This window comes from Anser cygnoides, chromosome 9 (genome assembly GCF_040182565.1).
Source record: "Anser cygnoides isolate HZ-2024a breed goose chromosome 9, Taihu_goose_T2T_genome, whole genome shotgun sequence".
In the NCBI taxonomy this organism is placed as follows: Eukaryota; Metazoa; Chordata; class Aves; order Anseriformes; family Anatidae; genus Anser; species Anser cygnoides.
The window spans coordinates 15,561,986-15,586,651 of record NC_089881.1 but is presented as its reverse complement, the minus strand read 5'-3'; the positions used below and the strand labels follow the sequence as shown (position 1 = coordinate 15,586,651).

Sequence of the window (24,666 nt, the reverse complement as noted above, 5' to 3'; positions counted from 1 at the left end):
ATGGGTTTGGTTTTAAAAAATTAATTTTAAAAGTTACAAAAGTAGCAAAGAAAGAACTCTAATAAAATCCAGTCATAAAGACTTCCTTTATAGCCATTGCTTTGTATCAAAAGACAGGCACAAGATTTCCGACTTGCATCTGTAGTTTCCTATCAGGGCTTTTCCGCTTGAAATAGGATACTTTTCAGTTCATTGTTTTTTATTTAAAAAAGTCTTCAAGCCAAACCTTGAGAGGTCTTCACTTGTTGGTGAAGTAAAGCTGTAGGTGTGAAAACGAAATGCAAAAGCCATCAAGCTTTCAAATTTACAACTGTTTCACAGAGCAATAGAGAATAATATCAGTATTTATTTCTGTTGTGGTTTTGATGGTGATTTTAGGTAGAAATATTCTTGAAGCAGAGAATACATCCTGATCAAGGTAATTTTGCATGAAAATCTCTGGGGAACCTGAAGTGAGGTGCTAAAGCAGTCACATGAATGAGTGGTCTACTTTACATAATGGTGTGAGAGTTTAGCTGATACTCCAGACTGAACATTTTGGGGAATTTCAGAGGTTCTCTACAGCGTGATCACTTGTGAATGATCCCATGAATGATTTTCTCAGCCTACTTCATCAGTTTCTTCCAGGAGTGGTGTGTTGCTGGGGGAGGTATTTGCTGGATGGTAATGGGGGGCTGGATGTGAGTGCAGTGTAGAGAAAATTGGGGGGGTGAGTGAGGAGCTGGCTCTCTCTGCCAAGGCAAATAGGTGGTCAGGCACAGCTGCTGGGGTTGGGAAAGCAGCTCTGCATCAACCAGAAGGGAGTTATTTGGGCCTTTCTCCTTTTGTTATGTATCTGTGGTGCAGGGGGCCGGGGCAGAGCAGCCTCCTGCCAGAGGTGCAGGTACCAGACTGGGTCAGGTCTGACCAGGCACCACGGTGCCTTCCCCCAGCTGTGCTTCTCCCAAACCCCTGCCCGCAGGAGGGGGAGCCAGGCACCATCCTGCTGAATCCTCATCCGGAGGCTATGTTTCTCCATCCTCCTCCTCCCAGCCACCCCTCCCTGCTCCCATTTACCTAAGCAGGTCAACAAAGATATTATAATTTTTTTTAACTACGGCTTCCAAGCCGCCCTCAAGTGTCCAGTCCAGCGCTGGGTGCACAGCGTGCCCTGGGGCAGCACAGAGCTGCACCGACACGCTCCTTGACGCTTTTCCTTCTCCCAGTTTTCTGTGTTTTTTGTAGCACAGCTGCTGCCTGTCCCCACCGAGCTCGTGGATCGTGTCCCCCCCCTCCGTCCCCTCCACGCTGCTGGCCGGGGGACGCGGGGCCCACCTGCCTGATGTCAACATCTCGCAGGGCGAGGCTGGGGAGGAATGTGCCGCTCCCAGCCCGGCGCAGGTAATTAATCCCCAGGACTGACAGGTGGCAACAGGCGGCCTTTGGCTGCGGCTCCTGGGGAAAAGCGCTCGGAGGAAGGATTTTAATAGCTCATCAGCACAATTCGTGCGCGCCTGGCGAGGCGCGGGCCGTGCAGCGGCAGGGCCAGGGAAGGGGCAGAGGAGCTCAAGGGGAAGGTGAAGTTTGCCTCTGCGAAGGCAGTCTCTCGTGGGTGAGGCTCTGCCCCTCCCCAAGGGGAAAATGAGGGTGGTTTATTTCCTTCGCCTGCAGCAGAGAAATTTGGTAAATGTCTTCAGAGAGCTCCTGGTGCCGTCAGCATCCCTTCCTGCTGCAGTCCTCCCTGGTTGTTGCACGGTGGTTTTCTACTCGGGTGGGGATTGCTCACAGGTGCTTCTAGCTGCCGTGATGCTAACATGAACATAAAGGATCTGGAGGCACATGAGGCTGATGACTGTGGAACCCATTTGTTGTGTCCGTGGTTTGAATGCCTGCTACATCTGCTAGCAGCAAACTGCTGCTCTCTGGAGCCTGGTGAGCTGGAGGACCTCAGAGCTGCAACAAGAGCTAGCAGGCGATGGGGTGAAGGTTCTGCTGAACTGAGGGTTACATCTGGCAGGAGGTGTCACCGTCCCCAGTGCTCCTGGGAAAGGTCCCTGGGGACTTCCCTGCTGAGTGTGTTGTGAACACAAATCTCCTAAGAGCGTGAATGTGCACGCATACTGCCCCCCCCAACTCCCAACAATTTCTGTGAATGAAAAGGTTTGTCAAAACAAAATATTTAAGGTATATGCATAAATACTGTTCTTTCTTCCTAAAAGGTACTTTTTTTCCCCTACTTCTTTTTTGTTTTATCCTAAATTAATTAACCTTGCCCTGACTTAGGTTATTTTCTGTTTTTCATGGCTCTTTGTTCTCATCTGTGAATACGTCAGCATGAGTAAATGTTGCTTTCTTGTTCTTCTAACCCATTCTTTTTTCCTTTCTTGAAGCTAGTTTGTTAGTGGAGAAATCACAGCTGTCCGGTAGCTTTGAGGCTTTGAAAATGTCAGGTAAAATGACTCTAGTGTTTAACTGAGTTGAACTGAAACGTGACTTCTTGAAAGAAGTTTGCAAGAGATTTGAAAGACCCGTTGATCTGAGCAGAAGGGGCTCAGGGCTGTCACACCGTAAGCCAGCCTCTGGGATCACCTTCAAGCTGACATTTGTCAGCCTTTGCAGAGATGCTTGAACCCCACTCCTTTTAAAGACTTAGGGGCTGTAATCCCTTGGCTAGATCAGATGGTAAGACGGATTCTAGAGGTAGCTTTCCAAAGCAGTGTTTGGGGGATTTTGCTACATCAGAGTTTTGCAGGGGAATTGAATGCTCAGTGAAAAGCCATTTCAGTTTGTGTTGCACAAAGCACTCACTTCCAGGAGACGTCTGTCGCTGTAGTGAAAATTCTCCATTTGAAAAGTGAAGTGTTTTGTTTTCTCCCTTAAACCCTTTGACACACCTTCCAGAGAAGGGGCTTGCTGAAAAATCAGACAGGTGTTGCCTGATGGTAGCTGGCGTGTGTGCATTGTGATACTGAATTACCAGCCGGGGTGCCAAGAGTGGGTAATACAGTATGTCTGCACAGGCAGGTGGGGAGGGCAGGGCTGCAGGCGCTGGAATGTTTTCTTCTTTCCTTTTAAAACATATTATTAAGCAAAAAGCTAAATTCACTGTTGTTCTTAGCAATCTCTTGAAGTCTGCTTATTTGGGCATGACTTGCAGCAATTGAACCCCAAGGAAGAGTCAGAGCCAAACCTTCCCCCCCCTCGCCTGAGCAGATAATGTGGTGCCAGGCTCCGTTCTTTTGTTTTGAAATAACTTTTTGCTCTGTATGTCTTGTAGAAGTGGTGTTCATGCTCCCCAGGCTTTTGGCACAGCCTTTCTTCCTGCTGCTACATAATGACTGTCATCTCCATAAATGACAGGCTTGTTGATTTAGGTCAGGCTTTTTAGTAGTTTTCCTCCGAATTAATTTCCCTACTCAGGCAAGTAACAGAAGTCTGTTGGTTAATAGTCATACTCTGGATTTGTTAACTGCCTTAATTTCAAGTATTTACACCCGAAAGTTACCGATGGAGAGTAATTCAGTTCTTGACAATTCTCTCTGGATTAGTACAAAATGTTGGTTCTGCTTTGATTTTTCTGACATGTCTTTCAAAGAACGATCTTCTCCCTCCTCCCCCACTGCTGGCATAAAGATACTGAATCTGTCTCGTGATCCTTGCTGGGAGTTGCTGATCTTGTGCTCTTATCCCCCATACGGTGAGCATCCGTCAGTTCCTGTAGCAAGATGGTGGGCAGGGTGACTGTCACCTCCTGCCAGGTGGGGCGTTTTGGGGTCCCCTGCTCGCAGGCATTCTCTGAATGCACAGACGGCTCCTGCCTCGGGGGTTTTCTCTTGCTTATTTGCTTTGAAATCTATATACAATATCCTGTCTTACTCTGTGGATATAGCGATTATCACTGATCCAGTACCAAGTCGCTGTGACCTAGTTGTTGGCATCTATTTATGCCAGTAGATGACTGGGCATCAGGTTACCCATGGTCAAAGCAGAGTTGGCAGGATGGGAAACTCAAGCCCTTTACTGTCTGACAGCAGGTACCCCGTGGACAGATTTACACCGGTGTTAAATGACCGGCCTCTTGAGGACTACATGCTTGTGGGCCGCTGTGCTGGGGTAGAGGTGGAGTCCTTGCCAAGTCGCAGTGTGCCACGGCCCCGAGCCCCGTGCAACGCCCAGGAGACATGAACTCCTCCTGCAGTTGTGTAACGAAGGTGGCTTCTCACCTCCTGCCTTGTCTTTCTGTGTGGGTTGCTGCTGGTTGCCTCCCAGTGCCCAGCTGTGTCCCAAAGCGGAGGTGAGCAGCACAAGGTTTGGTGGCCTTCTGGTTACCCTCCTGTGATGTGCCTAGCTCAAGTTGGTGTTAGCCAGAGCTCTGGGGTCTGAAGGCTTACAAGCCCTGTGGTTTGGGAACATATCTCTCTTCTGTTATCAGAGAGGCCTGTTCTTTCTAGCCCATTAGCCCTTGGCTGTTTTCTGTCCGTAAATTTAAGCTGCAGGCCCTGTGCTTCCCTTCTGGTTGCTGTTGAAGGGCAGATGGAGGGGGAGCAGATCCCCTTCTTTGCTGGCAGAGGGGTAACGCTGTTTGACCTGGAGCCTGTGTGTTTTTGCTGGTGTTGGGCACCTCTCCTGTCCTTCCAGAAGCAGTGATTTCCCCCTCTTTTGTAATGCTGGTGAAGATATTAGATGTAAAATTATAGTCAACACCACTACTTCTGGTCCCTGACCAGGGCTTACGAGAGGGGTGTATCTCCTTCCATTTGTTCAATTCTCTGAATGCTTGTAGACACCAGACACGTTCCCTCCTGGTGTGTGCTGTGCCCTTGCCAAGCCATCACACTTCCATATTTATGCTTTCATTTCAGCCCACTGCGTTTGGGTGCACGGTTTCTTTACACTTCAATGACAGTAAGACATCCAAGCAGTTAGGTGGCTTTTTCAGGCTTTCCACGTATGCTTTCTAAACTTTCCTCCTCTTTCAAATGTGATTCTTTTCCTACTCAGGAGATGAAAAGACAACATAGTGAGCTCACTCTTACCTTTAGTAAGGAATTGCTTTTTAATTAAAAAACAATAAGGAATTTCAGGTTAAAAAGATGTCTGATATAAATCACCATCTAGATGTGTTTCGCAACTTTTTTTGTAATTGTTTGGCATGTTCCCCATTTCCGCGGGCTGGGTAAATCCTTTGTGGGCTTAATCTCTAGCCTGCAGGCACATAAAATACATTGCACAACTTGGCCTTTGCATTTTAGAGATTTTTTTTTCCTTGACTTAAATACCTGTAGCATCTCCTCTGCCATGTGGCAGGATGGCATTGAGCGAGCAGGGAAGGGACCAGCCTGTCTTATTTTTAATCCCCCTCTCCTCCCCAGTGTCTCTACCAGCTTTGGTTTTCCTGTGTTAGCAATGTGTACACTTTGAAATGCAAATAATCTCTGAATATCGCTAGCTAATCCTTCTGTTGCCACGTCACCCACCACCCACCCATGCATGCGCCAGCTCTTCCCATCCCAGCAGGGTGGATGGCCAACTTGTGCTCTCGACCTGTATGAACCTGTTGGTGCTCTGTTTGAACAGTTGGGACCAGGGCTGTATCAGCCACAGCTGCTGGAGACGTTTTCAATAAAAACCACCTTGGGGCTTTCACTTTTCTTCTTTCTCTGCAGGAACCAAAGAGATGGAAGTAGGGAGATGCCAGCAATTCCTGTGGGTTACATGCTTTAGTTATTGGGAGAGCTCTGCACTTGCAAGTGTCTGAACACCAAGAAAAAAATAATGAATGGCTCTGTAGTGGGGTATCAGTAAAAACTGTCTTATTTTGGATCAGCAGAGGGGGGTGGAGAGTCCTTTTCACGGGGACATTCAGAAGAATGGATTGGGGTTGGGGTATACTGAACCACTTAAGGGTTTCATAGGGTCACAGAACGGCTTGATTTGGAAGGGACCTTAAAGCCCATCTAGTTCCAACCCCCCTGCCATGGGCCAGGTTGCCCAGGGCCTCATCCAACCTGGCCTTGAATACCTTTGGGAATGGGGCATCCACAACTTCTCTGGGCAAACTGTTCCAGTGCCTCACTACCCTCTGAGAGAAGAATTTCCTCCTAACCTCTAATATAAATCTCCCTTCTTTTAGTTTAAAACCATTCCCACTTGTGCTATCGCTACCCACCTGTGCCCAAAGTGTCCGCGACTATTCCTGCTGAATGCATATTCGTATTTCAGAGAGGGCTTTTAAAAAAGAAACCAATGACTTTAGCCCATGCCGTGACGTTTTGCTGAGTAAAGGTTTCCAGATGTGAACACAGTTCAGGGAAATGCTGTGCCAGCACACTGGAGCAGAATGTCCTAGAAGAGGGAACCTAATATGCTCTGAAGTAGCACAGTGAATAGGAGCTTCTTGCTCTGTTCCAGGTGTCTATTGCACACACCAGGATGGTGGCTGCGTCCGTTTTGAAGCCAACTCCTGGATTGTGCTCCAGGTTCCATTGTAGACCAGCTTTTTGGGTTGTTTTACTATTCAGAGCTTTGATATATTTTTGTTTTTCCCCCTGCTACTTTGTGGATACAGTGCTCAGAGTTTAAAAGTGGGGATACTGATATAGAGATGATCAGCAGAGGTATGAGAGACTTTTTAAAAAAAAGATAGCAAATATCAGATCTGGCACAACTCTCAGGTTGGGCAGGGTGTTGCTTTCAAATACTGTTCACTTCCAAGGCTCATGGTTTTTACTGTTATCAAAAACGAGGTTTTTTTCTTACAAAACAGGATGAAACACTTTACATTATGTGGTTTTCAGCCTTTCCAGGATTACAGGCTGTTGTGAAAAGAATGTCTTCCACTTTGTTAGGTGGGTAATGTGTGCACACACCCCTCTTTCAAGGGATGCACAAGAGAAATAAAGATTGTATTTGATCACATAATAGCAGTGCTCTTGCTGAATATTTTTGCCTTTGGGAAAAACTAGGTGTCAGTCTTACATTCCACTATTCTAAAGCAAGTAAAGGTCTGGTTTTGCCACTTGTCTGGCTGTGTGGCTCTTCTCTGAACAAATGCAGTGCCTCTATGGAATAGCTGGTACATTCAGCTGTGTGCATAAACCCGTCTTCATTTCTCTGGCATGCCTCCACCTCTAGCTGAATGTCCTGACTTTCTCTTTTCCCCCATTCAGTACTCCACTGAACTGAAAAAGCTGTACTGCCAGATCGCCAAGACATGTCCCATTCAGATCAAAGTGCTGACCCCACCGCCGCAGGGAGCCGTCATCCGGGCTATGCCAGTCTACAAGAAAGCTGAACACGTCACTGAAGTGGTCAAACGCTGCCCGAACCACGAGCTGAGCCGGGAGTTCAACGAGGGTAAGGAGGGCAATGCTTTGTAGAAGGACTGCCAGCAAAGCTGCTTGGGTGTTGAGTTGCCAGTACAGGGTTTTGCAGTAGTGTCGCTGCCAGTCTGTTGGCAGCAGACCTCCTTGCAGTGTTTCTTGTAGCTTTTTTGCTGCTGTGCTTAACAGGAAGCTTTGTGCTGTGCTTTAGCTATTCCTGTGTGAGCACGTACTTGGGAAGAAAATACAGAAATAAACCTCATGCCTGCCCAGGTTGGATGGATGTCTGTCCCCATGGCAGCCAGTGCCCTTCTGGCAGCTTTTCCCCCACTCTGCTTGGGCTCCTTTGAGAAGCAGCTGTTTTTGTGCTCAGGAATGAGCTTCCATGTCGCTGGGGCAGGGATCTAGTAACAGGATGCAATATCATCTCCAGTCCTTAATCCGCACCTCAAAGACGGAGGGGCTGTTTATCTCTAGTAGGATAGCATTAAGTGCCAGCATCAGCCACAGGCAACCTTCCTGTACGCTTAACACTATCAGTTCAGTATTAATGTTCTAATCTTTTACTTGCTGCTTCTCATATTAGTGAAGTAGCAGCTGTTTTGAAAATGTCTTGGGATTTTCTGCAAACTCATGGGCTGGGCTCCATTTTGCCTTGGCTGCTGAAGTTCACGTAAGTTCAGATGAGCATCTGTTTTATTCTACATGCATTATTTGTCTCCTACTGTAAAAAAAAAAGTGTTAGCAGCATGTCTTGGGAGCCTAGCTCCCTTGGCTAGTTACAGTGCAGTCAGCTAAACAAATCCCAAAACAAGCAAGGACTTGGGATCTGAAAATCAGCATGAAGTGAGACAGTTTTTTGAAATACGCTTTTTCTGTTAGAAAGTGCTTTTCCAACAGAACTGGATTTTATTTTTTTTTAGTTTATACTTGGTGAAGCGACAGAGTTTTAAAGAAGGGGGGCGGAAATTAAAACTATGAATTCTTATTTTGAAAAAAATACTTCTGAATATGCTGTATTTTGAGTAAGGAATAAACAGTTAAAACACAAAATCATTTAGATGAACCCAAAACAGGCTTCATTCTTCAGAATTTGTGTTGTAGAAACACTAAAGTAAACTTGCAGGAAGGAAACTTTTTTGAACTATTGGAAAGGGGCCTACAAACAAAGATGATCGTGTTCCTTGCCCTCTACTGCTGTGAGCAAGCATGACTTTTCAAGCTGACCTTTAGTTAAAGGAATTTTTTTTGCTGCTTCAATCTTTTTATCTCGTTAGGATTGATAGTGATGGGCAGGAACGGAAGAGGGTTAACTGTTTGGAAAGAACTAGGAGTTGAGACCCAAAGGAATTGGTGTCATGTACCACTTTGGGGTTGGGGAGGAGAAGACTTTCAGATGCTGCAAAAATCCAGTTATCTGCTGGAAGAGCTGCTGTGAGCTGCCATTCAGTTGACGTTTGGGTTTGTTTAGTTTGAGATCTTGGGAAATCCATGTTAAAGTTTGCTCACAGGTATCCAGTGTGAGCTTGAGGAAGTCTACATTGCCTTTGTCTGGCAGTCGGAACCTTGGAAATAGATGCTATAAGGGCTGGGAGGCACACGTGCTCTGATAGACCTGAGACCAGGCGTGGGGGTTCCCCTTGGTTGGAAGATCCTGCTGCCCTGCACTTGAGCCTGCATCACCAAACAATGTCTTGCTTTTGTCTCCTTGTCCTTGTAGGGCAGATTGCGCCTCCCAGCCACCTGATCAGGGTGGAAGGGAACAGCCATGCCCAGTACGTAGAAGACCCCATCACTGGGAGACAGAGCGTGCTGGTCCCATATGAGCCACCTCAGGTATGTTGTGAGCTCAGGGTGGGGGCATCCTGGCATGTGATAAGGTTGGGGTTTTAACAGTAGTCAAAGGAGACAAAGTCATGCGCTTGCCCTATCCTCATCACGTTGAATTCCTCTTTATCAGAAATGGTATTTTAAATGCCTCTTCATTCCCTGAGAGACTGAGTTCTTCTGTTTTATTTAAGGAAGTCTTGTGGTGGGGAAAATTTCATGATAGCCTGGTTGTAGCACAGCCATGGGAGTGGAAAGGATTTTCAGAGGGACAGCTTGCAAAAAGCAGAGCTTTCCATCCACCATCTCTTCTGCTCATCCCCTCTGTCTCATCCAGGTTGGTACAGAGTTCACAACAGTCTTGTACAACTTCATGTGTAACAGTAGCTGCGTAGGAGGGATGAACCGTCGCCCAATCCTCATCATCGTCACGCTGGAAACTAGAGAGTAAGTACTGTGTCACAAATGTAGCCCTTTGCTTGTGAGGTGGTCTTCTGGCTCCTCTTCTGCTCAGGACAGCATTGCCAGATTCTTAGGGGACAGTTTGATGCCAGGGGCTATGGGATGTTTCTTTTCAGGCAGGAATTGCCCAACACCTAGGACATTCTGAGTGGGGAGTGGGAAGTTTGGGTCTGTTTGTTTGTCTGGTCTGAATCATTCAGACTCTGTCCTTACTACACTATCACATGGAGTAAATGATGAGTGTTTTTGCAGTTGAAAAGTTTTGATGCACAGTTTTGAAGTCTTATGAGTATGCCTAGTCCACTTAACCCACCTGTGAATAGCTAGATACCCTGCTTCCACGTCTGTTGAGCAGAGTGCTTTTGTGCCCTTGCTCTAATGCGGCAAATCTCTCAAACTGTAAGGAAGAAGATGCAAACTGTGAGGAAGATGGAGACCAATGGTCAGACTTAGAGGGGGGAAAAAAAAAAGGCAGGTAGTAACTATTCTGGTTGATCGTGTTAGATTTAGGTCAGGTAGATGATTGGATTTGATGATCTTGAAGGTATTTTCCAGCCTAAATGATTCTGATTCCTCCACGTCTCTGACTGAGGTGTCACCCTTCCCCTGCGTGCATAAGTACAATTTAAGAAGATCAGAGTAGTAGTCTGAGTTAACAGCCGGATCAGTGTGAATAGATGTGAATTTCTGCTTATTTTTTTCTATGACTTGTAGTCAATCTACGTAGTATTTACTGAACACGTGTAAGATGAGCTGTCAGTGATTGGGACACGTTAGTTCTGGGGTGGAAGGATAAAGCAGGTGTAGGTAACTAGCTTGTGAGTTTGGCCTGTTGTCAGGGTGTGAGGGATGCTGCTGGACAGTGTCTGAGCCATCAGTTGATGTTTCTTCTTTCACCTGTCTTCACAGTGGGCAAGTCTTGGGCCGTCGATGTTTTGAAGCCCGCATTTGCGCTTGCCCAGGCAGAGATCGCAAAGCAGACGAGGACAGCATCCGCAAGCAGCAAGTCTCTGACAGCACAAAGAATGGTGATGGTACGAAGCGCCGTAAGTAGCTGGCAGAGCTGGGCAGATTGCAGATCGTGCTGTCACCAGGTGCAGGTGCAACCCCGGCACTTGTGCCATGGGGACAGAGCACTCCTGTGCATGGACTCGGAGGCAGGAGGGTATTAGATGTCTGTCAGATGTGCACAGCATCTGTGCATATTTGACAGTCTGGGTTTATGGGATCCCTCGCAGTGCTGCCTGTAGTAGTTACCTGTTCCAGTCAGCAAAACCAGTGTTGGGGATGTGTTTATCTGATAGTCTCAAGGTACTTGGATGGGCCTGCAACTGCTGTTGAACCTTTACTGCTCACTTGGGACTGTGCTGTCATTCCCTGCTCATTCTAGACAGCGTCTCCTGCTGTAGCATGTCTTCCAGCTACAGGGATCTATACAAAGGCTCTGTATAAATCCTGCTGTGTGATTAAGGTGCTTTGGCATCTCTCTGCTCTATGGAATACAACTCATCAGATGCACAAAGGGTAGAAACTCAACTTTGGTTTTCCACATATGCTCAGTGATGGCACTTGGCTGCGTAGCAAAGAGGCAGACTTTAACAGGAGGCAAATTGGAGGTCTTAATTTCTGCAGTGGGTTTTTTGTGCTCATTTTGTTTTGCTGTGCTGTCATGGATCACCAATCCACTGACAGCTCATAAGCGCTAGCCCTACACTTGATGTCTTCTTTTCCTTTTTTCCTTTTTTCCTTTTTTTCTTTGTTTAATGGGATGCTTTTTGTGTTCCTTTCAGCTTTTCGACAAGGCACTCATGGCATACAGATGACATCTATCAAAAAAAGACGTTCTCCAGATGATGAGCTCTTATACTTACCGGTGAGTTCTCTCCATCTTTGCTTTTGTTCTGTTTAGTATCTTCCTTAGTGATTTGAGGCAAGTCGGCTGCTCACCTAGATCTTAGAGAATTATGTTCAGCATCTAGAACTGGTATGTAGAATACTTCTTTTTCCCCAGAGATATCTATTTTAAGTGCATGTTCTAAACAAAAAAATGTGGAAGGAAATTTCATTGTTTGACCTGAGTTTGGTTTGTGCAATGTATATAAGAATATCCCAAGGGATTTGTCTGTCCTGGTAGGATCATTGTCTTGGAGGTGTGACTGAGTTTTGAGGCTTTTTTGAATCTGTGGTTCCTGAGCTTTCTATAGGAATTATGTGCTGAATTCTGCTTTTTTACTGACAAAGATGGATGCTACTGTGCCTTTTATATGTGCTGCCATTGTACTGCAGTGATAGAGGTGAAATACTCTGTATTAATTGTAGGAACAGAAAGGGCAAGTATGATCTCTAACTTTCTGTTGAACTGCTTTGCCCATAGACCACGTTTAGGTGAGTTAAATTGGAAACCTTACCTTGGTGTCCTTAGGAAGAAGGGAGAACCAAACCTACCAGCCAAACTCCTTACTCTTTTTCTGTAAGGCACGTAAGGTTTATCACCAGATATGAGGCAGGTAAATACATATTTTGTCTAATGGATTGGACCAAAGTAATGCTTTTGGTTAGTGTAGGTTTACATCAAGCTAGATGATAACCCCAAGATGTTCACTAGCCTGAGGTGTCAGATTATCAGCTCTTCAACATTTATCTGCTGTACCTCTAGCACCAGGCTTAGCGGGTTTACTGTTTATGCATTGAGTATAAACAGTATTTGCATCCTGCGCTGGTTGTTTACTTAATCTACAACTCACAAAGATGGCTGTCACTCTAGATGCAGTCCTTTAAGGTCTTTCTTTTCACTCTTTTCCCTGTGATTCAGGTGAGGGGACGAGAAACATATGAAATGCTACTAAAGATCAAAGAGTCCCTGGAACTTATGCAGTACCTTCCCCAGCACACGATTGAGACTTACCGGCAGCAGCAGCAACAGCAGCACCAGCACTTGCTCCAGAAGCAGTGAGTATGGGTGTGTTTGCAGTGACCTCTGCAGTAAGGATGATGGGGAAGGGAGAGAGAGGAGAGAGACACAGAAGGCTTCTGTGCAGTTGTTTATGGGGATAAGGTGCTTAACCAAGGGCTAAGCACTCGTAGCATACTACCCTGGAAAAATCCTTTCCAACGGTATGGAACTGCTTGTTAACCCTGTGTTCAGAGCTGATAGAAATCAATGCCAGGAATTGGGACAAAGCCAAATTTCTGGACCAGAACTTGAGAGATTGAGTTTGAAATCCAGGTTTTGCAACCTGCCTGTCTGTGCAGTGGGGCAAAGCACTCCTTCCCCAAGTGCAGGTCCTGACTGATTGCAGGTCCCTCTCTACCCACTACATGTGCATGACCAAGCAGGGAAGCATAGGGTGGGCTGTGCTGTTCTCCCATCTTCTTTGTGAGAGCTGGCAAGGAATGTGGAAGTCTCTTCTATGTCTCCTCAGGGGAATTCACAAGGCATTTTGTAGAAGCACACAGAGCTGGGACTGCGAGCACCAGCCTGGCCAAGCGCTCAGACCCTACTGCTGCACTTCTGATTTTGGAGGGCTGGTGTCTGTGTCTGTCTTTTGGTGGAATGTAAATATTGTAGGTTCCTGAGCTATAACAGTGGAAGCTGAAAATCACGATTGAGGGTAAAACATTTAACAAGTTGCCTTCTAGACAACAAGCACTTCAAAAAAGGTTCTTTGTATGCACTTTTGAAGTGTTTTTTAAACAAAAAAATGTACTTTGTCACTGACTCTCCACATTGTGTGTAAGAAACTTTGCATTCAGGCAGACATAGTCCCTGTCTGAACTTGGCTGGCAGGGCTACACAAGGATTACTTTGGGTGGTGTAAGTGGCAGGAGGATGGGGAGAAGAAGGGCCAGATAAGTGTCTGGTTTCTGTTTCGCCCTACTCCTAATGCTTTACAGTTACAGAGACTGGTTCAGAGAGTGACTTCCCAGACAGACCGTAAGCAGTGTCATTCATGGGCCTTGCTTCACCTGCTGTATCGGGTGACAGCAAGTAGCCGTCCCGGCTGTAGGTAGCCGCCAGCGGTAGTGCTTAGCATCTCATGCGTTCCTGCTGGTAAGCTCACGCGTCAAGAGGCTGCGGGTATAACTCATTCCTTTGCAGAGGTTAGCACAAGGCCAAGGCACCACATAAGTCCCATTTGAGCCTGTAGGGATTTATTTCGGTGCCTTGGCCTTGTCTCAGGGCTTCTGCAATACCACGGCTTTGTGCCAGATCTCTGCATATGTTCACATTTTGACCTGTGTGTTCTTAGTGTCAGCTGTAGTCTCGTAGAGATGTTAAAGCTTTGTGCTGAAATGGCTGGAGCATCCAGGGGCTCTTGGCAATTTTTGAGATGCTTTTTTAAAATAATAAAATAAAATTCAGTTGTCTGAGCTGTTTGTATATACTATAACTTGTATTTACTAGCTGCTAGGCGTTGTGGCCTTTGTGCACTCAGCTGCATGTCTTCAAAGCTCCACCTGAACTACAGCCATTTCAGTTGAGAAATGGTTCTGTAAGCAGAAATGGATGGCAGCAGATGACAGCTTTCATTTGGTGGTGACAGTTGCTTTGCCATAATTACTGTTTTCATTCTTTTTATATCAATAGGATGGGTTCCTGGCAACTGAAGTTGGTATTTGCGTTACCTTTAAGACCAGCATGCATGAGTCCAGCCATTTAATTTAATGAAACTTCTTTTGGCATGTCTCCTGGCACTTGTCCAGTTATATACTCATTTTTCTCAGCTGCTGAGTGTGCTGGGATACTGGGGAGAAAGATTAAGAGCTTTTAAGGATGCTGGGAGTGGGGTGAAAAAATCTTTCACTGTCTGTCCAAGGGTATAGTAGTTGTCTCTGCTGACAGCTTACCATCAAGTAGGGTCCTCCATGCTGAAATGCACATTCAAGCATCAGCACGTGGGTTCTGGTGCCTTTACCTTGATAATCCAGGGTATATATTTAGTTCTGAAGGAATGCGTTGAGGGCAAAGGCAAATTTGGCTGGAGAAACTTAATAGATATGATGGCACTCCCCCCCCCCCCCCCCCCAAAAATAATTTAAGAGTTTGAGATCTTGCTGTAAGAATGGGGAGAGAAAAGTACTTTGTAGGAACTGGCTTGCATAAGAGCAATCGTGTGCAAGCAGGTTTAGCTAACCACATATGCATTTTTCTTTTTTTGAAGAGTAGAAAAAGAAAGGATGATGATATCATGGTGAAAGGTAATTTATTTCCCCCAAACCAGATTTTTTTAAAAGTATAATAGCTCTAAGGCACATACAGACCAGCATTGTGTTTGACAGGCCAACAGATAAAGCTGTCTTGCAGTTCTGGAATACAAAGGACAAATCTGGTGATAATCCACGTCCCACAAGACGATCAAAAACACTGCAGTGCTCCACATTGCTCCAGACCACATCTTTCTCTGTCTCATCTCCTCTCTGTTTGCTTTTTTGTGCATGGTTTTCTCTTATTTACTGTTAAGCCAAATACCTTCATGATCATAGGTGGGAAGGTGTTTTGCTGTTTTTTCTGCAGTTTCTGTTCTTCCTTTTTCACTGCCAAATCCTGGGGCCCATATTTGAAGAACAGCACATTTATTTAGAAGGCTTCCTTTTCAAGGTCTGCCACTGGCAAATACTTGACAGAAAGGTTTTAAACACCAGAAAATTCCTGTTTTCAGAGATACCAGAGGTGGCCCACACTTTCATGGGGAAGGGAAGTTTCTTCAATCTTCTACTGTGAAATACATTAACTGTCAATATTCTCAAGGAATAACTACCCAGTCTCCAAGGTTTTATTGGAAAACTCTACTTCATATTCAACAAAAGAGGGTTTTACCCTTTTGAGCACTGTTTTCAGAACAGCCTGTATTTGAATGTGTAATAACATAGGAGTTTGCGAAGTCTTCCAATGCCTACCAAGAACAACTCCTATATCCCAGCGGGCTCTTACAGCCCAGTAAATATTTCTTCCGTGTTAGTGGGGCTGCAGCTACCAACCTACTGGCTGCCTTTCAATCTAGTGAGCAGCACAGCTCATTCCCCAGATGAGAGGGGATTAACCTCATAAGTGAGGTGTGACAAAGCAGAGCTATCCAGTGCCTCCTGTGCTCCAGCTGAGACAGGAACTGCAAAGAGTCTGGTGCTTACCACGGCAGGGAGGAGGCCAGCAGGGAAGGTATTCCTCATGCCTCCACCTAGTTGTTCTGTCTTGGTGTGGAAGCTCTAGTGGATTTTTGCATGGCTTGGTTTGTTTTTGTAGTGCTGTGTTTGCATGTGTTGTGAACTCGAGGCACTTGGATAGCGTTCTCACTAGAGAATTAGCAAGATGAAAGTAAGCTAGAAAAAAGTGTGGGATTAGGTCCATGAAGACATGCTGTGCTCGCTTTGCTGGCTCTGAGGGTGCACTGCCTTTGTGTCAGCTGGCAGCCCCAGGGACCCTTCAGCTTCAGTGCAGAGTCCCTTGGCTTTGAAAGAGGGAGTACTGGAGAAATAATCACTACAGCCCTTTCACAGTAGGCACAATCCTCTCTTCCTAGCACCAGCTTCTGTTTTTTCAGTAACTGAAGTTTGAAATGAACCTGGTGGAAGCTGCTTGTCTCTTCTTCCTATTTGGCTGAGTGCTTTTTTCCTCTCATATTTCTTCAGCCTATCAAGAGCTGCTGGGAACAGTATCAGAGCACTGTTTGCACCCATGAGACTGGGACACAGAAATCTGATTTCCATATCAAATGGTTGTTTTCTTTCTTGCCAAGCACTCACTTGTATTTGGGGCTTTCCAGCTTTCTAAATCTGCCTGTTGCATACCCTCACTGTAGGTGCAAAGACATCTACTTATTCCCTCTGTCAAGTCCATACTGTGATCATGAAGGTTGGAAGGTGGCTGTTTCTTTCTTGGTGTCTGATGAAGGGTCCTGTAAATTCATCTCTTCTTTTCTCTGGTTCCTTCTCTACAGTCTCCTTTCGGCCTGCTTCAGGAGTGAACTCATGGACTCAAGGAGAGACTCTCCCAAACAAACCGATACCATCCTAAAACATTCCAGCCCCCCAAAACCATCAGTATATCCATAAACCGAGCTGGCAGGGTGGCTTTGCCCAGCTCGCAGGACTAGGAGCAGTGGGGCAAATACGCAGCCTGATAGCAAGGGAGTACATAGAGTAATCTCCTGAAGGGACTCAAAGTTTGCCAAAACAACAGACACTTCTACAGATCTCTTAGCTGTTGCCGGTGGCATCGGGAGGTCTGGAACCACAATGTTGTCTTTCCTGGTGTAACTTTTTCTTGTTTTTGTAATCTGTTAATACTCTTTCCTGTTAACTTCTGTATTTGTGAAACTCGGCAGGGTTTCTCTGAGCAGGTCTCAATTTTTAAATGCCTCGTCTTGTTTAAATTAAAGTATTCGTGGGCTGGGGGGATGGAAGAGGGTGGGGTGTTTAAAGTCTGTGGTATTCAGTTGGGCCTGTTTTAATGCCAGTTATGCAGTAATAGTGCAAGTAGCTGAAGTATTTGTACTGCTGGACAGAGGGAGGTAGTAATTATATTGGCACTAGATATAAGATCAATTTTTTCTGTAGAAATACCCACTAATTTGGTGTCATGAATTGTTTCCCTTTATTTCTAATCATAAAAGGTTTGATCTAAAATGCATCCAAATTGTAGGGAAGACTGAATGACACTGTCCAACTTTGCACCATGTTGCTTTGGAGCACGCATTAAGCCTATTACAATTTACCCAGTCACTGCAGACCTCGGTTCAAAGGAAAGCAGTGCCAGCATATGTTGCAGTTGATTCAGCCAAGTGGCCTTAAGCCATGCCCATCTTGTCCATTAATCTTGCAGTCAGTGGCCATTGTTCTTGCTTTTTGTGTCCATAAATAGACTGGCTTAGCAATTCCTGTGCAGGAGACTTTCTCAGCAAGGGCTTGTAGATCCTCGCACTGCTTGTGTCAAACTCTACCTCTGAAAGCTGTTTGTATGGGGCTTGACAAGGTGGATTTGTATCCCTTAGAAGCTTCATCTCTTAAGTGTCAACCCCAGATCAGCATGAAGGAAGAATGATGAACAGGCAAGTAACATGCTGTGGAATTATACTGGCATTGCTGATGGTGGCTCTAGGAGCATATACTGGAGATAAGGGAGGAGCTGCTGAGATGATGCTTGCTGTGGCTTGTCTTCACATGAAAACCAGCCGCTAATGCTGGTAGAGAAGTGTACTTTGACTTATGTTCTCAGGCAGTGGCATCTTTCCTGGGGGAACCTGCTGCTGTTCATGGCTGCGGGAGATAGAAATATGAAGAACTTACTGAAAGGTGCTCCCTGCATGCTGGTGTTTGCCCAGGTCAGCGGTGACTGGGGAAACAGAGCTCAGACACAAATGCCAGTGATCAGTAGCCCATGAGAATGGCAAGTCCGTGGCTGAATCGATGCTAATGGGGGCCTGTATGCCTGCAGCTCGACTGATGCTGGATTTATTTGGAGCAGGTGTATACCAAGCACTGACACACTTGTGGTTAGGCACAGCCTGAAGAGAAGGCGCCTTCCAGTGCAGAGCGGGCCTCCTGGCCACCCACCAAGGAAAGAATGCCTGATGCAGTGGGAGAAGACTCTTATCTCTGAACATCGCATCATCTGCTTCCAGGCAGCAGAGCTGTGATCTGAGCAGGTGATGACTCGCACTGAAATCTCTTGAGAGCCGTATTCCATCTCTGGATATCTCCTTCATTGTCTTAACAAGACTTGTTCTACTGTAGAAGCGTAGGGGAGGGCTGATGCAGAAGAGCCCCCCAGAAATATGATTAAATATAAATAATGAAGTAAATGCTAGCAGTGACTATTCATAGAGTTGCAGTTCTACCATTGTTCCTCGTGTAAAGTTAGACAAATCAAGTGCCTCTTTACTTTGTCTGGAAACTCTAGGAAGAGTTTCAAGATCACAGAAAAGATCATGTTGTGCCTTTTTATTTGGGAGAAGAAAGGCAATACTCCTCCTTTCCATATGAGGGCTGGGAATCTGAACCTCAACTGCAACGCAAATGTGGGATTATGTTTGGCAATATCAGTCTGTCTTTCCAAACAGGTTTATTTCTGGATCTTGGTTTTGTCTGCTTGTGGATGCCAATATGGAAATACTGGGATGGGGTACGCTAATGTCTATCAGAACTCTACTTCAGGGCCTACCCACTAGAGAGTTTGGGGAGGCGAAACCTCAGAAGGTCTGAGGCACCCACAGCCCCTCATCAGGAGATCGTAGCTCGTGCTCTAGTTGTCCTGTGGTCTGACCTGTGGGAAATCTTGTGTACCATCGTGGGCAATGCAACACCTGGGACTTCCAAACAAGCAGTTGGTTTATTTGGATCCCACTGTCCTCTGGGATGTCTTTCCTACTTGTATTCTTTACTTTTAAGTGTTTATGAAAATGGTCTTAATGGTGACTCGGTTTCCTCTCCAGCTACTAGGTGATTATCTGAAAGTGTAACTTTTTCCATCAAATAACCTGGAGCTGAAAGAGTTAGAGTTGCGTTTTAGTCTGTCCTCTGCAGCTGGGGGGGAAAAAAACGCCACCAACCCTCAACTGTCTTTTGATTCTTCATCTCTGGTGCTTCAGAAAAGTAAGCTTTTTTCTTTTGAGGAATAACCAAGTGGGTTAAGTGGTCCTTAGCAGTCACCCAGGCTATATCAGTCTTTATCAACTAGTTGATGTATGTCTGTTCCCTATACTATAGCTTCATTCCCTGAAGGGTAAGCTTGATTCACTGTTTGCCTTGGGAAATTCCCATACCTGAAATGTAAAGGGAATTGTTTCTACCCATGTCCCTGTGTTGTAGCTGCTGCCTGCCTAGTGACCGTCAGAGCTCCTCCTTTCCATGCTCCCAGCTGGCTACCAAGCATGCAGATCGCTTGTGTGATTGAGAAGATGCACTGTTGGTAGCTATGTAACTGCAGCTTTTTGAGATGTGGAGAGCAAGGGCATCTCTCTGCTTTTTAGTGTCCTGTTTCATGAGCTCTAAGTGATGAGTGCAGCTGAGCATCGTCTGTGTCCCTTGTGTGCCATTACTAGAGTACATCAGTGACATCCCAGGGTTATGCAATGCAGTAGGCAACCTTACTTGAAAAAGGGTTGCCACTGGGCATATAGACCATGTATGAACTTGTCATGTAATCCTTGATGCACTTGCTCTGGCCACTGTAAGGAAAAGCAGGCCCAGAACTGAGCGGCTTCAATTCTTCCTGGGTCTTTGCATTGCAACTAGCTCTTAAGTTTTCAGGGATAGCAAGCCACAAGCACAGGGGCTTGGGTGAGATCTCGAACTCTCCAACCCTGAGCTGCTCTACTCCTGCACTTACTGAACCTTCGTCATTTGCATTAAGACTGCTTACATGATGGTGTGCTCATCTAATGTGAATGAGGACTCAAGGACTTTTCTACTGAATCAGGTAATTGGTCTATCCAAGCAGTTTTCTACCTCTGGTGCAGGGCTGGTATCCAGTGAGCTGGGAAAGCACAGATTTATATAAGGTAACCCGTGAACTGAACTGTGCTTCGTATGTGGGAGAGAGTAAGTTTCTTCCTGACCTCTTGAGATGATCAGTATATGCCTTGAAGCATGAGAGTTGATTGCCCTCATATGAGCTTGCATAACTACAAATGTTATTGGCTAAATAATTACATAGCCTCTTGAAGAGAGAAAAATCAGTTGCAGAATGTGACTCAGTGCCTTTTGTATCAGACTGTTCCAAGAAGCATAATAGTCTCTTAATTGAAGTCCTTATACCTTGATATTAAAATGTGTTTCGCTGGCATTGATATCAAAGAAATGTTAATGCTCCTACTTCTAATCTTTCTTGAGATATAGTAAGTATAATTTTAATGAAAATCACTGTGCATGACATTCTTATAATACCTGTTTAAAAAAAAAATGAGAAAAAAGCAATATATTTTAAATGAATCCTCAAAACACCATGTAGTCTGTGTGTTTAATACCAAAAACATTTTCTTGTGTTTCTGAGGCTGTTGCTATATTGATGTGTGACATTAATTTTGAATAAAATTTTGCATCTTGGTTTATCTTGGGACTTTTCTTTGGCTAAATGGCGTTCTCTAGACCTTTCATGTCTGCTTATGTGACTGAATAGTTCAGTATAAAAGATTATGGGTATAAAGAAAAATGCTCGTTTCTTTCCTGTTTCATTGACTTGAGTTTAATTGTCTTAATAGAGCTAATCTTGATTCTTATGAGTATGAAAGAGATGAGAATGGAGTCCTTAAGCTGTAAGTGAAAGTATGTATTCTTTTTTGTCTATCATAGGGTGCTTTTGGCTTTTGTTCACTTTTTTTCCACAGTGTTCTGCACGAGCATAACTAGTTTTGTTGAGGTCACTCTTGGTGGCATTGAGAGCAAAGTTAGGCCCCCTACTGACCTCCTTGCAGAACCTTGTTTTGTACCAACAGGTATCCAAAAAAAGTGTTCAGAGCCATGAGCTCTATAAAATAAAACCTTCCCTGAGCTTAAATATTGAAAATAAATCTCTTTTGGGGAGTCTCTGTTGGTTTCATTTGGAATTTCACTGTGGAGGCTTTTGTACACGGTGACCTCCTCGCTTGCATGGCATTCAGATTTTGCCCTAAGGGACTCCTCAGGTGTGTATAAATTTCAGCTGAAGCTCAGTTAGTCTAGGTTCCTGAACTTGCAAAGCAGAAATATTAATTCTAGTCCGAAATCTAGAGGTCTCTTAAGTTAAGGGTAGTGTCCGTCTGACTCGAATCTTACGGCTGGCCTCAACATTTATAATTGCTGAAGTGAAACCTCCGATCTGAATAATTCCCTTCGCTCTGAAAAGCTGGGCCTGAACTTCGTGGCTCGGTTTCACTTCCCCCTGGGAGTTGCTGCCATCATTAATATTAATTTGCGAAGCTGCTTCTGCTTTCCACTTCCTTGAGTCTAAGAAGTTTGCTGGATCTTGTCCTGCATCTTCACTGCCAAAGGACAGTTCACACCCTTCTGCACCTCCTGTAATTGTGTAATTAAGTAACATTTCTTCAGGGCCTTAGATATTCAAGCCTGTTAGCATAGATATTTCTCCACCCACCGTTGCAAGTTTTAAAAAGCGCAGGAAGCTGGAGACGATGTAATTGTATGGAACTTGACCTTGAGTGCTGAAGGTTTTAATAAATTACCCAAGAATAAGCCTTTTCTTTCCTTTACACTTTGCTTATTTTAATAACTATTCCCTTTGCATAGAAGGAGAGCCAGTTCCCAGGAATTGGCGTAGCCAGTTAGACCCAGACGAACGAGTTTCTCAATGGGGAATCAGATGGGAATGTGCCCTTTCTCACTCGCCATGGGGTCACTCTGGTATGGCCAGATGGGCGCTGGGCTCCTTGCAAGCCCAGCAAGTAGGCTTGTGTGAGGGTATGTCGTGTCTGGGAAGCGTGCCCGCTTCCTGAGTGTCTTTGCCCGGTCTTGTGAGCTCCCTTGGTGTGCAAAGAGAGAACCTGCTCTCCTGTGTCCCAGCAGCACCCTGCCAAGCGTGCTGTTGGGCCTGCTCTAATGGTCGTGTTCCGCATATTCCAACTAAGACCCCACTCCAAATGGGATGCCGCAGCTGTAACTTGAGCTCGGAGCTGGGCTGCTGTTCAGAAGCAGCCCAGTTTTCATGCTCCAGATCGCTTACGAGGTGGGATTGCAGCTGGGACCATCGGGGCTGGGGAGGGACGAGCTTGCCAGCAAGCCTCTGGCCCAGTTTGGAGATATGTGGGATGGAGCTGGGGGCTGTCTGGACTTGAGGGAGGTCAGTGCTGTTGGACGGTTACAGGAATCTGATACTCTTTGCAAGCAGCCTGTGGGGTCTGGATACAAGGTTTCGTAATGCCAACAAAAGTTGCATCTAGGTGCCTATTCCCTAAGGTGTGTGGAGCCTGTCTTATGCAAAGACCCTCTGGTTTTATACAGACATGGTAATAGCCTGCTTATATGAATAACTATGAATTTTGGAGAAACCAAGGTGATCAGTGTGTCCTGATCTGAAAACTACTGCTGCCATCAGATTTAGGGGTAGTTAAGATGATTTGAGATGGCTCTCTCAGTTCTTGTTCTTAGGGAAAAAGCATTTGACCACAAAGAGAGCTTACTTGAAAAATATTTTTCCAAGTTCTGGCAGCTGTGTGGTGGCTTTGGGTATGTTCTCTTCAACTGAAAAAGTAATGTAGAAACTTTTCTTTAAATAAAAAATCTGAGCCAAAAGCAAAGCTGCCCTTTTTCTTTCGTATTTTTTTCTTTAAATCCCTAGAATATGTGGAGAAAATGCTTAGTTCATGTTGACTCCCTCCGATGATCTTTAGCTGCAGCACTCCCACAGTGTCAGTGACTTTAGTAGCGGGACCTCACCATGCTACAAACAAAATGTGTATCCCCTTGGATGTGCACTCTTAATCAAATGCTGTGATTCCTGTTGTAACATCTCCTTGCTTTGCAGGACCTCCATGCAGTCACAGTCGTCCTATGGCTCCAACTCGCCGCCGCTCAGCAAAATGAACAGCATGAACAAGCTGCCCTCGGTCAGCCAGCTAATTAACCCCCAGCAGCGCAATGCCCTGACCCCAACCACCATCCCTGACGGCATGGGAACCAACAGTAAGAAACCCTTGCTCCTCCTCCTGTTCCGTGTGCGCTCCTTGCTGGTCTGGGGAAGGAGACTGGACATTTCTGAGGTGCTGTTGTGCCACAGGGCAAGTCACCTGCCTTCTCCGGGCTTCAGCATCCTTCTGTGAGCCTCACAGGGGTGAACAGAGCTCCTTCATGCTGCAAATCTGGCTGGCTGCACAGTTGTCTGTCTTTAAAGACCTTCCCAGCAGAGGAGATGGAAACATTGGCAAACTTTCTTTCATTTCAATTAAGACGCTCCTTAGTTTCAAAGGAAATGTCTGCAGCTCCCAGCTCTGTAACCTGTTTCCTCCTGGCTGCTGAAGAGTGCCCAGCAGCCCTGTAAATCCAGGATGACAGACATGGTTCTGGGGGCTAAGAAGCGCTGCTTTTTTTTTAATTTCAAAAGCGCTGGGCTCTCGCCCACACCTGTTGCTGATCCCCTTTGGGTGCTCAGTGTCTCTGAAAACAAAGCTGTTTGGCTTCTGTATTGGGTTACTCTGCTGGCTCAGTCCTGCTCCTTTCCTGCAGCAGGGAAAGATGAGATGCCCACAGCTTGCTTAGGTTTCTACGCAGCCAGTTTGTAAGGGAAGGTGATGCAGAGGCAGGGCTGCCAGCAGCGGCTTCGGCAAGGGGAGAGCTCCTGCAGAACTGTCTGTCATCTGGTCCTTGTGCAGTCATGGGGGCCCTGCCTTAAATTCCTCGTGAGCTGCTTCTGTGTGAGTTTAAGGCTGCTTGGGTTGCGGGCTGCTCTGTGCTGGGGGTGAGGTGAGGTGCAGGGATGCCTCGGTAACAATGTGCTCCTCCTTCTCTCCTCCAGTTCCCATGATGGGCACCCACATGGCCATGACCGGCGACATGAATGGCCTCAGCCCCACGCAGGCGCTGCCTCCTCCCCTCTCCATGCCTTCAACGTCCCACTGCACTCCCCCTCCTCCATACCCCACAGACTGCAGCATTGTCAGGTGAGCAGGAGCAGGCTGCCCAGCACATTTCCTACCCACAGGGAGCAGAGGCCTCGTGCCAGGAGCCTGAGTGGCCCCTGCCAGGTCCCTCACCCTGTTTTCCTGGAGTTCTGGATCCAGTGGGCTTTGGCAGGCCTGAGGCTGGGCCACCCTCAGGGCCCTGAGCCTCAAAACCCCACCTGTGAGCAGCTGAGAGAAACAGGGACAGTAGGACTGCAAGAAAGCCAAGGGATGCAGCATCTGCTGGACTGGTGGAGCAGAGGGCACCCTGAAGTAAGCCAGGGAGTCTTACAGAGTTTTTTTATTGACACTTGTATTTCTTTTCTTCTGTGGCCATGCAGTAAGCTATGGCTGGGGTCAGAAGTACAACCGGCCTCCCTAGAGATGCAGCTCGTCTGCCCTCCATGAAGTCAAACAGGTTGAAAAATGCTCCCCATGACCCTTTATGCTTAGAGAGGAACGTGATGATTTCAAGTACTGTGGGTGCATGA

The 24,666-nt window shown here is 46.0% G+C and overlaps 1 protein-coding gene across 8 annotated transcripts in view; it reads left to right on the top strand.

The window, feature by feature from the left end:
* The window catches only part of TP63 (tumor protein p63), a 154,257-nt gene that overhangs the window by 124,879 nt on the left and 4,712 nt on the right, over positions 1-24,666 (top strand). For 6 of the 8 annotated variants that reach the window (XM_013195003.3, XM_013195007.3, XM_013195006.3 and 3 more), the window contains 8 exons: positions 7,149-7,335; positions 9,022-9,137; positions 9,466-9,575; positions 10,500-10,636; positions 11,381-11,463; positions 12,403-12,539; positions 23,044-23,201; positions 24,031-24,175. In XM_013195003.3, the coding sequence (XP_013050457.1) occupies positions 7,149-7,335; positions 9,022-9,137; positions 9,466-9,575; positions 10,500-10,636; positions 11,381-11,463; positions 12,403-12,539; positions 23,044-23,201; positions 24,031-24,175 (1,073 nt within the window). Of the gene's footprint in view, positions 1-7,148; positions 7,336-9,021; positions 9,138-9,465; positions 9,576-10,499; positions 10,637-11,380; positions 11,464-12,402; positions 12,540-16,525; positions 20,634-23,043; positions 23,202-24,030; positions 24,176-24,666 lie in introns of those variants that run through there. The other 2 variants (XM_013195002.3, XM_013195010.3) reach the window with 2 other exon arrangements.